Genomic DNA, 15,406 nt, shown 5'->3' on the forward strand with positions numbered 1-15,406 from the left:
GTTTGGTTCTCAGTCTCAAATGATAGAGCGAGTTTTTTTCTGGCCCTGAAAAAATTTAACCCTTTAGATGTTTCTCTGTAATTCTCTAAGTAAATGGGCCACTTCCACAGTGAACAGATTATTCCAATCTCACTGGAGACTGATTGATCTAAAAGAAGCTCTTCTCTCTATTTTGACTTTTGGGTATGATTTTGGTGGACATTGCTCCTTTAGTATTTTATTTTTCCATCAACATTATCCCCTTGCTCTCTCTTCATTATGGTCTCTCACTTTGTCCAGTGGTAACCCAGAAGGAGAAGCCAGTAAAGTAATAGAAATGTTGGAAATTAATAAATGAATCATTTTGATTTTCCAGTCTGAAGTACACAGGATGAGCCACGGTATGTCTCAGTCTCTAGTTTTACTGCTTGGCCCTTCTAGACAAGCACTTACTTTGGGTTAGGAGAGGGGTAACACCTCTTTACTGTATTTTCTGAGGTCCTTCTTCAGTAAGAACTTCCCTCAGTCACAGGATTGTCAGATTGCCAGCTTCTATCCCACCCACAATGAATGGAGCGTCAATTTCCCAGGAGTGATGACCACCAACAAGCTGTCCTGGACCTGCCAACTTGATGCGATGGTCAAGAAGGCAAAACAATGCTCTTCTTCTTCAGGGGCTCAGGAAATTCAGCCTGTCCATAAGGACCCTCACCAACCTTTACAGATGCACCATGGAAAGCATTCTATCCGGGTGCATAACCACCTGAAAAGGCAACTGCTCTGCCCAGGACCGTAAGGGACTACAGAAAGTTGTAGACACAGCCCAGACCACCACGTAAGCCAACTTCTCACCACTGACTCCATCTACACTTGTTGCTGCTAACATCATCAAAGACCCATTCCCCCCCCGCCCCTCCCCCGCCGGTTATAATCTCTTCCAACCTTCTCCATCGGGCAGAAGGTACAAAACCTTGAACACACATACCACCAGCTTCTTCAAGAACAACTTATTCCCCGCTGAATGGACCGCTCACATTTTAAATCTAATGGTGATCTTGCGTTTTGTACACCTCCTGTGCAGCCATAAATTTGCATTCCTTGCTCTGTTCAGTCACCGTATGATCTATCTGTCCTTGTATGTTATGACCTGTCTGTACCACATGCAAAACAAAACTGTTCACTGTACTGAGGTACATATGACAACAATAAATCAAAGCAAATCAAATTTTTATCCTAATCAGGATAAATGGATGGTCATTCGCTATCTCACTCAAAATGGGATCGTCATTCCCAATACTGACAGACAAGGGATTACATTCCCTATCCTACCCAGGATGGATAGATTGCCAATGCCAATCCTGATAAGGTGTTTTTAGAGAAGAAACTATAAACAATAGGAAATTTGCCTACCCTAATCACCACTCACGTTCTCAGATATCTACCATAGTACTGAAAGAACTGAAATGAACCAGAGCATACTGTTACTACAGAAACCTATGTACAGTATACCATGGGAGAGGCATTCCATCACTTAGGGAAGTGAATTTCACTCCGCCACAGACATTGAGGTTTAGAATTAAGTAAAAAGACTACAAACATGATTCAAGAATAAAGTGGATATAGCAGATTTAAATAGATTTCTTCTTATTTTTGTGGCTTTGTGGACTTCAGTGAGAAAACAAAATGGTTTTTAAAAACAGCTATTTACCAGGATGGCTGCACAATTTCACAGCAAAGAAGTTGAGAACTGTTGTGCACTCTGTTTTTTGGAGCTGTGGGAACCTGCAATGTGCAGAATATCAGGAGTTGAGCTGTTTACGGGTGAAGCTAATTGGCTCTTATTGAAGTGAGCAGATTGGAATTGAAGCAAGTTGCAGAGACACTCAGTGGGAAAGATAGAAATGTGTGCAGTTGTTCTCCCCAGCAGAAGCTGCCTGTTCTCTGCAGTAAAAAGACTCTGCTTTAACTTTCCTGCAGCAGTTGCTATGAGCTGTGGCTTTACAACTGATAAATCAAAGAGATTTTCTGAATCAGTCACTCAGTACTTCCTACAATCCACTTCCAGACACAGGCAACTTCACACAAAGGGCTTATGTGTCTGAAAAACAACTATACCAGCATCAGAATTGGGAAGCAAAGACCACGAGACTGACTTTACAGTTTTTTTCTATCAATAATCTATTTTTCCCAAATAAAAAACCCAAAGAACCACTGGAAATCTGAAACAACAGCAGAAATTGCTGGAGAAACTCAGCAGGTCTGGCAGCACCTGTGAAGAGAAAGCAGTGTTAATGCTTCAGGTCCAGTGACCCTACTTCAAAACTGATTGTAGCTAGGAAAAAGTTGGTATATTTGATGAAGAAGGGAGGGGGAGGACTAAATGATTGGTGGTGATGGAACCCAGAGAGAGAGAAAAAAAAACAACAGTTGGACAGACAAAGGACTGTGTAAAGTTCAGCCTGGGAGAATCAATAGTTGCCGATGAGGACCATTAGTAATTGACAATGGGTTGATTGTGGTAGCAGCCCATGTGATGACAAGGCCTGGCGTGTGAGGGTTGGGGGAAGGACATGGGAGAAGGTGCTCAGGTCCTAAAATTATTCAAGTCAATTTTGAGTCCAGAAAGCTACAAAGCCCCCAAATGGAAAATGAGGTGTTGCTCTTCCAGCTTGTCCCTGAGCATCACTGGAGCACTGCAGCAAGCCCGAAACAGACACATTGGTTGGGAAACAAGGGTAAGTGGTAGGCAACAGGAAACTCAGGGTCTTTTTAGCGGGCAGAACATGGATGTTCCACAGAGTGGTCACCCAGACAGGGTTTCATCTCCCCAGTGTGGAGGAGCCCACAATTAGACCTCACAGCCGTGATGGGAGTAGCGTTACTCAAACACAGCTACATTTTGCCACTAAATATTACACAAAAGAAGTTAAGGCGGGACAATCACTTCCTATTTTATAGACCATTACCTGTGACAACCTTCTTACCATCATAAAGCTGCATGATTTCTGTTTGTTAGTCAGCTATGGTGTGTGAAATACACCAATGAAATCGAAAAATAATGAGTAGAATCCCTATGGTGTGGAAAGAGGCCATTGATTCCATACCACCCTCTGAAGAGCATCCCATCATATCCATACAACCCTGCATTTCCCATGGCTAACTCACCTAGCCTGCACGTCCCTGGGCACTACGGGGCAATTTCCCATGGCCAATCCACCTGACCTGCACAGCGTTGGACTGTGGGAGGAAACTGGATCATCCAGAGGAAACTCACGCAAACAAAGGGAGAATGTGCAAACTCCCACATGATGTGGAGGTGCTAGTGTTGGACAATGTCAGAACTCACAAGACACCAGGCTGTAGTCCAATAGGTTCATTTGCATAGCTGTTTTCAAACCTGCTGGACTATAACCTGGTGCCTTGTGACTTCTGACCTCTACACAGACGGGTCACCCGAGGCTGGAGCACTGTGCCACTCACTAAATGATTGCAAACTACATTTAAAAGAATTAAATTACGTTAGTTTATGCAGGAAAGGATGGATGGAATTGCTCGATTGTGAATATCAGAATAATGAACCTTAACCTGAACAAGGAGAAAGTGAGGACTGCAGATGCTGAAGTTTGGAATTAAAAAGTGTGGAAAAGCACAGCAGGTCAGGCAGCATCCAAGGAGCAGGAGAGTTGACACTTTGAGCATAAGCCCTTCATCAGATTCATTTCCTGAAGAAGGGCTTATGCTTGAAACGTCGACTCTCCTGCTCCTCGGATGCTGCCTGGCTTGTTGTTCTTCCAGCACCACACTTTTCAACTGTAAGCTGATCAAGAATAACGATTAAAATTTTCAAAGAAAGAGAAATAAAATGGGGACCGAGAGTGTGCTCTCACTTTGTTCTATGTGACTATGGTGGTATTGATAGGATAGAACAGTGGAGGGAAATCTTTGCAACGTGAGAGGGCTCCCTCAGACTGACTCGACTCCCAGTACCTCTTTCGAGCTGGAATGATAACTCCTCTGTTAGGAGCTCATGACCTATTATTAAACTGTGACTTTGCTCTAGCACTGTACTACATTATCCCGGGCTTAGGCAATCTGTTAATGCGATCTTTGTGAGTGAACACTATCCCATAATAATAATCTAGGTCTAAATGTGCCTCAGTCTTTTATGATACATTGGCAATTAGTATTTATACAGTCATAGTCAGAGAGGTGTACAGCATGCAAACAGACCCTTTGGTTTGACTCGTCCATCCGACCAGATATCCTAAATTCATCTAGTCCCATTTACCAGCATTTGGTCCATATACCTTTAAACCCTTCCTTTACATGTACACATCCAGATGCCTTTTAAATGTTGCAGCTGTACCAGCCTCCACCACTTCCTCTGGCAGCTCATTCCATACATGTACCACCCTCTGCGTGAAAGAATGATCCCTCCGGTCCCTTTTAAATCTGTCCCCTCTCCCCCAAACCTATGCCCTTTAGTTCTTGACTCTCCCACCCCAGGTAAAAGACTTTGTCTATTTACCCTATCCATGCCCCTTGTGATTTTATAAATCTTTATAAGGTCACCCCCCTCAGCTTCTGACGCTCCAGGGAAAACAGCCCCAGCCTGTTCAGCCTCTCCCTATAGCTCCAACCCTCCAACCCTGACAATATCCTTGTAAATCGTTTTTGAACCCTTTCAAGTTTCAGCTCATCTTTTATCGTGATTTCAATCTAGTGGAGTCTCTGTTTGCTCTCAGACTTCCTTTCCTACTGCGATCCTTAAAATTTAGTCAAAACTTTGACCCCAAATTGTTTCAACCCTGATGGTGTCCTACCCTATGGACCTTTGACAGTCACCTACGTACTGCTAATTTGAAAGCAGAGCTTACCTCAATTTTGTTTCAACATTAAAAGTCATAATGAAAAGGATATGTGAGTGGGCTGGGGAGGAGGGGAAGCAGATTTGTTTGAATGGGTGTGTGTCTAGGAGGGTAGACCTCACATTGGTTACTTGTTTGCATTTCCTGTGTGGCTTCAACACGACTTCTCATAACACAGCCACATACAATGACTCGAGACTTTCCAGCAGACCCAATCTGATACAGGCAAACCTCCTCCACTGAGGAGAAAATGGATTAATTGCAGATTTACTGTGGCTTCTCTAATCTCATTACAGCTTCCTCAGGATGCCATCGCAAAGCAATATTCCTTCCAGAACGTAGACTTTGCTATATAATTAAGTCTTTAAAATACTTTAAATTGGGGTTGTGGGCCCACATATCAAAATTTTGTTCCACATAATGAATAGTTTAAGCTTGTGGTATGTCAGGAGTGAGGTAGAGTGGGCGCGAACTCACTGCATCTGTGATCAAGCCTGCTCCTTCCAGAAAGAGTCGTTTCAGCCCTCCTTCAGAATTCCCAGAATGTTTAGTAGCAAATAACAAGTCAAGTTTCCAGGAATTCCATGAGGAGTCTCCCAGCTATGAGAGAGGAATTGATTGAAAATTCTAAAATTTGCATCAAATAACTGTATGTGTGTGAGTTTATTTGCGTGTATGTGTGTGTGTGCATGCAGATAGAGTCACAGAGCTGTACAGCACGGAAACACACCCTTCAGTCCAACTCATCCATGTTGACCAGATATCCTAAACTAATTGTTTATAGAATCCCTACAGTCTGGAAACAGGCCCTTTGGCCCAACAAGTCCACACTGATCCTCTGAAGAGTAACCCACCCAGATGCATTCCCCTAACTAATGTACCTAACGTACTGATCCCTGGACACTATGGGCAATTTAGCACAGCCAATTCACCTGACCTGCACACCTGATTGTGGGAGGAAACCAGAGCAAACCCATGCAGACATGGGAGAATGGCAACCTCCACACAGACAGTTGCCCAAGGCTGGAATCGAACCAGGTCCCTGGCACTGTGAGGCAGCAGTGCTAACCACTGGGCCACTGTGCCACCCCCATTTGCCAGCACTTGGCCCATATTCCTCTAAATGCTTCTTATTCATATACCCATCCAGATGTCTTTTAAATACTATAATTGTACCAACTCCACCACTTCTTCTGGTAGCTCATTCCATACACCCATCCCCTCGGTGTGCAAAAGTTGCCCGTTAGGTCGCTTTTAAATCTTTCCTCCACACCCTAAACCTATGCCCTCTAGTTCGAGACTCCCTCACCAAACCCAGGAAAACACCTTGTCTATTTATCCTATCGACGTGCCTCATGATTTTATAAACCTCTATCAGGTCATCCCTCAGCCTCCGATGCTCCAGGGAAAATAGCGCCAGTCTATTCACCCTCTTCCTATAGCTCAAATCCTCCAGCCCTGGCAACAGCTTTGTAAATGTTTGTGTGTGTGTGTGCACTTTGTGTGCACTCTGTGTGTGTGTGTATATACTCTGTTTGCTCTGAGTGTGTGTGCTCTGTGCATGTGCGCATGTGCGTGCTCTGCATGTGTGTGTGTGTGCATGCGTGTGCACTCCGTGTGTGTGTACGTGTGTGTGTGTGTGTGTGTGTCTTGCTAATGGAACCGTTTTGGGGAAACGTCCCGTTGGGAAGTAAAAGGAATCTAAAATGGGAGCTAACCAATCGACCTCCTTTAGCCTCATGACCCTTAGTTAGATTAGATTCCCCACAGTATGGAAACAGGTCATTTAGCCCAACAACTTCACGCTGACCCTCCAGAGAGTAACCACCCAGACCCACTCCCTTACCCTATATTTACCCCTGACTAATGCACCTAACTCTATGAGCAATTTAGCATAGCCAATTTACCTGACCTGCACATCTTTGGATTGTAGGAGGAAACTCATGCAGACACGGGGAGAATGTGCAAACTCCACACAGGGACAGTCACTCAAGGCTGGAATTGAACCCAGGTCCCTGGTGCTGTGAGGCAGCAGTGATGTATTCCATTGTAATCAGTGGGAGCCTCATTGCAACTGGACATTTGTGCTCCATTAAAACTAAGCCCAGCAGTGATTTATTGAGCTTTTCCTCATTATACTTGAGTTTATGTATCACCTTCTGCTTTCTCCAAATTGGTTAACCAACTCTTTGTTTGTGAAGGGACATTCATTAAACCAAAGAAGGCATTATTTCATGCAGAAAGAACTGTGTATGTCAGAGGAACCTACCAATTCCATAACCACTACTGAGTATCCTTGTGGGTTTGCATGTCTGACTCTGTATGGGTGAGGCAGAGGGACAAAATCACACTCATTTACTAGATATTGTCTGTATTTGTATCTTCTAAATGTAATACCACATAATGTCCTTGATTATATTTTTGAAGAGCACAGATACAATCATTGGTCTTCAGCTGGATATACACTCAAAGATGTTTACCTGAGGATCCTGTTGGATTGATCTTACCCGTCAAAAGATAACCCTTACACTTGTGGCTGTGTCTCCAAGACAATACACTTGTCTTGCCCCTTAATCACATTTCTTTTCAGCTTCTGTCTCCTCTTTCCCTTATGGCGTTGTGTAGTGCTGCCATTTAAAAGTGGGAATCATATCGTCCGACATTTGCAGAGGTAGATGATCAATTCTTGTGTAAATACCCATGTATACAGTGTTTAGGTTTGTGCAAAAGTCTCATATTTATTGGTCGGAATTGTGTTCTTAAATGTTTAACACACCATCCCTTTATTCACTGATGAGTGTGTTTGATTCTGTCACCATTTGTTCCATGTCTTCCAGTCAATCCTAATGATAGCACAGGGTTTGAAATAAACTCTCCTCCTCTATGACCTTGAGAGTCAGCTGAGAGAGTTTTCTTTGCTTCCATCTAAGTTGAATTCCAGTGTTCAATCCAGATGTGAGAGAACCATGTTCTAAATCACAACAGCCAATAGAATGGATCTGAGGCAGGGTCCGCAGAATCAGCAGGTTACAGTACTTTTTAAAATTAATTACAGGAAGACTCTCACCAGTATTTTATTTTTATATATGTGGCTTAGCAATATTGGTTTTCAGACACACAACTTTAGAAATTATCTTGTATATTAATCTCAGTCGATAGCTATACCGAAGCACGCAGAGACTAACGAGGGGCTAGAAGCACAGGCTGGTAGCTGCCTCTCAGATTCCGTGTCTTTCAGGAGCAGTATACAGAGACAAAGCCAAGCCCACATGTGCTGTTCTGGCAACAACCTCTGCCAGCTGGAGTGACATGAAGATAATGTTTCAGATTGCAGCTCTGTGATACCGTTTTACATTCCAAATCATAAACTAGCACCTCTTTCATCTTCCTGATAGCTCCCACGGGAAAAATTGTAAGACGTCCCTGAGCTCTATGAAGCCACTATTGCAAGCGTTGCACAACAGAATGAACACACACACACACACACACACAGACATACAGAGCACAGAGCACACAGACATACACATACAAAGCACAAAGACACACACAGACACACACATTCACAGCACACACACAGAGACACACACACACACACACACATACACAGCATACAGACACACACACAGAGCACACAGACATACACTCACAAAGCACAAAGACACACACAGACACACACATTCACAGCACACACACACATAAACACAGAGCACACAGACAGGCACACACTTTCTCAGGCGCACACGCACACACATACACAGCATACAGACACACACACAGAGCACACAGACATACACTCACAAAGCACAAAGACACACACAGACACACACATTCACAGCACACACACACATACACACAGAGCACACAGACAGGCACACACTTTCTCACACATACACACATACATACTCTCTCACACATACACATATCTTCTCAAAACTCGCTATAACATACACATATGCACACTCTATATTTCACACACACGTTACACACACACAGACACACTCTCTCTCACACACACACAGATGCACACACAGGTATACACATTCACATATAGATGCACACATATGCACAAAGACACACAAGCACACAGACACACACATATGTACACAATTGAGAGTGTGGTGCTGGAAAAGCGCAGCAGGTCAAGCAGCATCCGAGGAGCAGGAGAGTCGATGTTTCGGGCATAAGCCCTTCATCAGGAAAGTGTACATACGTACACACTCATACACACAGACACACAAAAATAGAGAGACACACAGACACACATGCAGTCTCTCACTAGACACAGAGACACAGCCACACACATACACACATACACATGCACAGACACACATATGCACACACTCACAGACACAGAGATGCACATACATGTACAAATACACTTATATGCACACACACATACATATACCCCCACACACAAATACATACGCACACACACACATTCTCTTTACATTCAAAATGACTTCCCCTTTGCTTTATGAATCTTAAAGAACAGAGGGAGGCAGTTCAGCCCATCTTTTGCTGGCTCTTTGGAGGAGAAACCTGGTTATGTCCAGTCCCATGGGTGTTTCATCCTGATAGCTCTCAGGGGAAAAATAGTAAGACATAACCCTGTAACTGTTCAGCACAACAAAGAACAATGCAGCATAGGAATAGGCCCTTCGGCCCACCAGGCCTGCACTGACACATGATGCCTTTCTAAATGATAAAGCTCCTGTCCCCACATGGTCTGTGTCCCACTATTCCCTGCCTACCCATATATCTATCAAGATGCCTCTTAAAATATATTATCCATTTTGAGAGAGTGGATGTTGGTTTGGGAAAGGGAAAGGGTAGGATGGAGTTTTCATAAAGCAATGTTAACTATAAAGATGCCCTTTTATTTTGTATCTTTGTTGATCAGCAAACAGGCTGATATCTATTGAAACAAAGACATTCCTCTGATTTGAAGATTCTACAGGATTCCAACTGCAAATGCACTCAGAGCTTTGCAGGAAAAGCTATTCCAAGTGAAATAATATGATTCCTAGAACGTCTCTATTAAAGATACAGAACTATAGTGATGTATTTTAATCTAGAGTTTATCATTCAAACACATGCAGCTCAACATGTGATGTAAAGAGCAATTTTTTGGGGGATTTTTCAAAAGTTAATTGCAGACTCAAAATGTGAGACAGATCAAAGGTTTCAGCAAACTGCACTTTTGAATAAATAATGGGAAAACTGCAAGATTATAGATCTATCGCAAGGGGGGAGAAATGTTAATTGATGAAATATGAACCTTTAAAAAAAATGAAGAGAATCAATAATATGATACAGCAGCACTCTGAAGGACAGGAAAACCAAAGAGGGCAAGGGGTCAAATTTATCTTTTAGTAAAAACAGGGATGAATGAGACCATTTGCTTAAAGTTCCCTACTCTGGTAGGTGGTTCTTTTTATAGAGGAACTCCCTTCTGTCTTTTCCTCTATCTCGCTCTGGCCATCTCAGGTCATAAAGTGAAGAAGTCAAAGATGAAGAAATGACCTTTTCGTCTACAGAGAGCTATAAAGTCCAGCTCTTTATATGCTAACTAATGACTTAATTTGAAAATCAGGAGAATTATCAGCAAGGTTTGTGCGAGAAAGAGAATTAAGACGTGGGAGACACAAATTGAAGCTTTTAATTCTCTCTCTCCTACAGGCAGTTCTTCCATAATGCATGGTTGTGTTCTTCTGCAGTCCCGCGTTATAGAAAAATTCATGCTTTACAAACAGCGAAATGTAATCACGTTACAAAAACACGTTCTAAAAGACTGTTAGAAACAGTATCCCCAATTCGTTGATCACATTGCAGTGAACTCACATTAACGAAATGCATGTTACAACAGAAAACCTGTTGACTTAAGAAACATTCCCACATGGGCTTGGGAATTGAATAATTGTGTGTGAGGCAGAAGCCAGGCTGGATGGACTCAATGGCCTCTTCTTGTTCTGAGATGCATGTTAGGGAATAAAAAGCGTGTGCTTTTCTGTGCGAAATGGATAACTCTGCCAAGGCACCCTATTAAATTTCCAGGTGAAATTTTATGAGCCAATAAACATGAAAGAGTTGTACCACAGGGACTGACTTCTAAAGACATGACGGGTTATAAAATGAAGACGCCAATAAAATAAGCTCCAAACTACTTATGGAGATTCAATTAGCTCACAATTGACTCTTTGACAGCAGCAACGAAAAATGCTTAATTTTAAAATTGGATTCTTTTCCACGTTCACTGCATTCCAAAGGAAAGAAAGCCCAGAGGTTTAACATCACCGTGGCAACAATATGTAAATATATGGATCGGGTTTATAGGATTCAGGTCTGTGTGGACTCTCCCTGAAACGTGAGGTTGTACATTCAAAGGACTGAGCACGAAGGCCCAGGCTACTCCATGGGTAATGTAGCGAGGAAGTCAGATTTGCCAGGTTGTGTTGAAGTGTTAAAATGAGGGCTCATTTGCTCCCCTGGGAGGTCATTAAACATCATTTTTTTAAAAACCCATTCATAGGGTGAGGGAGTTGCTGGCAATGCCAGCAATTATCACCCATCCTTAATTGCCCACAGGGCAGTAGAGAGTTAACCACATTGCTGTGGGTCTGGAGTCACATGTAGGTCAGACCAGGTAAGGACATTAGTCATACCAGTTGGGGCTTTCCCCCAACAATAGATTCATGGTCATCCTCAGAGTCTTAATTCTAAAATTTTAATTGAATTTAAATTCCACCATCTTCTGTGGCAGGGTTTGAATCCAGATCCCCGAACTGTTATCTGGATTATCAATCAAGCGTTAATACCACTAGGCCATCACCTCCCCACAGTTTCACAGAGGAACATTAGAGTTCTTCCCAATGCTTGGCCAATATTTAACCCTCAAGCAACACCACAAAAGACTATTTTGATGTGACCTTATTACAGTTTGTGTGTAAATTGCCTGCCTTACTTACAACAACAACACTTCATCAGCTCAAAGGCTTTTTGAGACATCCAAGGTCATGCCAGGTGCTATATAAAGGTTGCTCTTCCTTTCTTACTTGGTGCTATATTTGCATTTGTCTTGCTGGCCTGCCTTTGCTTGGAGACAATTGGATTATTTGAACAATGAACCCTTATGCCTTGTGAAAGATGCTGAAGGATTTGCAGGTAAGCTTATTCTATGTGGAAGAACGTGAAGGATTTTAATTCCCATCCTCTCCTCCTCCACACCGGCACTATGCAGAAAATATAACTCTGAATATCATTTGAGGATGGGGCATTTCATCCCAGAACTTTACAATTACTCAGAACAATTGCACCTCTATTTGATATTTGACTGTTGGTTTTTCACCTAGAATTTGGTAATTATGGAATAAGGGAGGAATTGAAAGAATTCTACTCAATTTCCATTAATCTTGGAGAGCTTTGGGGACTAAAGGAACTCATACTGGGCTAGAATTTCCTTTAAGCTGTAATGGGTAAGAGAGAGGTGGCATAATGGTAATGTCACTTAAGTAGTAATCCAGAGACCTGGGCCTTTAGGGGATGTGAGTTCAAATTTCACCATAACAGATGGTAAAACTTGTATTCAGTTAAAAGGGCAGTACAGTGGCTCAGTAGTTAGCACTGCTGCCTCACAGTGCCAGGGATCCAAGTTTGATTCCACCCTCAGTTGACTGCCTGTGGGGTGTTTGCACATTCTCCCTTTAGCTGTGTGGGTTCCCTCTGGTTGCTCCCACAGTCCTAAGATGTGTAGGTGAGGTGGAAAGGCTATGCTAAATTGCCCACCATGTCCAGGGATGTGTCAGCTAGGTGGATTAGCCGTGGGAAATACAGGATCACGGGGTTGGGGCGGGGGGAATACTCTATGGAGGGTTGGTATGGGCTGAATAGCCTGCTTCCATGCTGTAGGGATTCTATGATAAAGGTCAGCCTCATGTTGACTGTATAAGTATTGCTGTAAAAGCCTATCTGGTTTACTAATGTACTTCAGGGAAGGAAATCTGTTGTCCTTATCTGTAAGGCCACAGTCTTGCGGAGTGGGCCCAATGGCCTATTTCTCATCTTATGATCTTACATTTGAGAGTGTGGGACTATAGAAGATTTGTTTTGCCTATTCCTACATGCCTTAAGTTTCTAAAGAGTGACATTGTAAGGAGAGAAGATGGTTCCAAGCTTACCGGTAAAGGGTTGAAGTTCTGATCCACAAGGTGATTATATCCATGGTCAAAGAAGGAATTACGAATCACCACATCTATCCCCTGCTTGGCTGACATTCCCAAAGTATTTAACCACCTATAGAGGGATAGAGGCAGAGAAAGTCAGTCCTTGCCTGTGGCAGTGCACTGTGGGAAACAGACTCAATATAAAGATGCAGCAATCACCAGAATTAACGAGCTTCAGACAATAAACTCTGTTTGGAATGAACTGCGCTGGAATCTGGAGAAATATCTACTTCATATTTTCCACATAATTCGGAGCCTACTTTATTGCGTAACAGAGCGTGGGAAGAATTGTCCTATTTTTAATTGAAGTGTTTTGTCCAATAAGATCTGTGGTGTCTGGCCTAAAATTAGGTGGAGCAGCTTTTCACACAATCAGAGAATTATTGCTGCATGGAAGGAGGCCATTCAGCCCATGCACACGTTCTATCCCCTAGTGCCAATCTCCTGCACTTTCCCTTTTCCGTACGCTCTATGTCTAGACGAATAACCCTCCCACTCCCTCTTTAATTGAACCTGCTTCCACCACATTTCCAGGCAATTCATTCCAGACTCTTAAGTACTCGCAGTGTGAATGAGTGCTTTTTTTCACACATCATCCTTGCTTCATTTGCACATCAATTTAAATCAACTCCCACCCCCCCCCCACCCCCAGCTTGTTTTTGTTCTTTGTGCCTCTCCCTATCTACTCTGTCCAGCCCCGTTCACAATTTTGAAAACCTCGAGCAAATCTCCTCTCCACCTCCTTCTCTCCGAGGGGAACAGTCCCAAATTCTCCAATCTATCCTCATCACTGAAGCTCCTCATTCCTGGAATATTTCTTGTAAACAGCTTCTGCACTCTCCCACACAGTGATTCTACACTGCAGTAATTATCATCCAAGCTCCTGGTTACCTTTCTCAGGCATTGAGTAACTGCAGAGAAGGCAATGTTTGCCAGGACAGAGATTGTCCGATGTTTAAAGTTCAACGCATAACACAGCGAGCTGGGAGCTAGCCCTCATACTGTGCTCCTGACCATTAACTTGCAAGACTGGATTTATTCAGGACAGTCAGCACGACTTTATGTGGGGGAGGTCTTGCCTCACAAATTTGATTGAGTTTTTTGAGGAAGTGAGGAAGATGATTGATGACGGTCGAATGTTGCCTACCTTGACATTACTGAAACATTTTACAAGTGCCTCATGGTAGGTTGGTCCAGAAGACAAAATTATCGGAATCCATGGTGAGTTGGCAAGTTGGATACAAAATTGGTTTGGTCATAGAGGACAGAGAGTAGTTGTGGAGGACTGGAGGGGTCTGACCAGTGTTTATCCGGAAGGATCTGTGTTCTGTTGTTTGTAATACAGAGAAACCTCGATTATCTGAAGGACACGGGTGGGGAGTATTTAATTCAGTTCATCGAATTCCGGATAATTGAATGCCAGAGAACATAGTTCAGCCAAGCATCGAGACTTTACGATCTTGCTGGATAAGCTGATATTCAGATAACTGAATGCCGGATAATCAAGGCTCCTCTGCATAAATAAATGGTTTGAATGAAAATGGTGTAGTCTGATTAGTTAGTTTGTACATGATATGAAAATTGTTGCAGTTGTGGACAGCGAGAAAGGATATCAAACAATACAGTAGGATACAAATCAGTTGGAATCAGTAGGGCTCCTTGATTGGACCAGGTTAACAGCCCCAAGTCAGGGAACTCCTATTCTATGAGGTCCATCAGTTCCAATGTTGGCTGGAAGTAATGGTAGATGGAGTTTAATCCAGACAAGTGTGAGGTGATGCATTTTGGGAGGTCAAATGCAAGTATCCAGTAAATAGCTAAACCCTTAAGAACATTGATATACAGAGGGATCCTGGGGTCCAAGTCCATAGCTCCTTGGAAGTGGCATCACCATCGGATAAGGTAGTAAAGAAGGCATACAGCATGCTTGCCTTCATCAGTCGGGCATTGAATATAGAAGGTGGCAAGTCATGTGGCAGCTGTATAAGACTTTGGTCAGATCACGTTTGGATCTGATCACCACACTATAGAAAGAAGGTGAAGGCGTTGGACAGGGTCCGAAGAGATTTACCAGGATGGTGCCTGGATTGAGTGTATTAAATGTAAGGAGAGGTTGGACAAACTTGGACTGTTTTGGCTAGATCACCAGAGGCTGAGGGGCGACCTGATAGAGCTATATAAAACCTATCCCTCTGCTCTATCCCCCTAGTCCTGCCCTCGCTAGCTCATAGCACCAGGAGTAATCCAGCTGGGTTTAAGGTGAGAGGAGGAAAGCTTAAAGGGGATGTGTGAGGTAAATGTTTTACGCAGAGGTGTCTGGAACACGTTGTCAGGAAAGGT

General features: G+C 43.1%; 1 protein-coding gene across 4 annotated transcripts in view; it reads right to left on the reverse strand.

Moving 5' to 3' along the window:
* hpse2 (heparanase 2) overlaps positions 1–15,406 on the reverse strand; it is a 346,963-nt gene that overhangs the window by 98,410 nt on the left and 233,147 nt on the right. For all 4 annotated transcript variants that reach the window (XM_072557115.1, XM_072557114.1, XM_072557116.1 and 1 more), the window contains one exon: positions 13,022–13,136. In XM_072557115.1, coding sequence (XP_072413216.1) covers positions 13,022–13,136 — 115 coding nt within the window. The remainder of the gene's footprint in view (positions 1–13,021; positions 13,137–15,406) is intronic.

Source organism: Chiloscyllium punctatum, chromosome 38, assembly GCF_047496795.1.
Source record: "Chiloscyllium punctatum isolate Juve2018m chromosome 38, sChiPun1.3, whole genome shotgun sequence".
NCBI classification, from domain to species: Eukaryota; Metazoa; Chordata; class Chondrichthyes; order Orectolobiformes; family Hemiscylliidae; genus Chiloscyllium; species Chiloscyllium punctatum.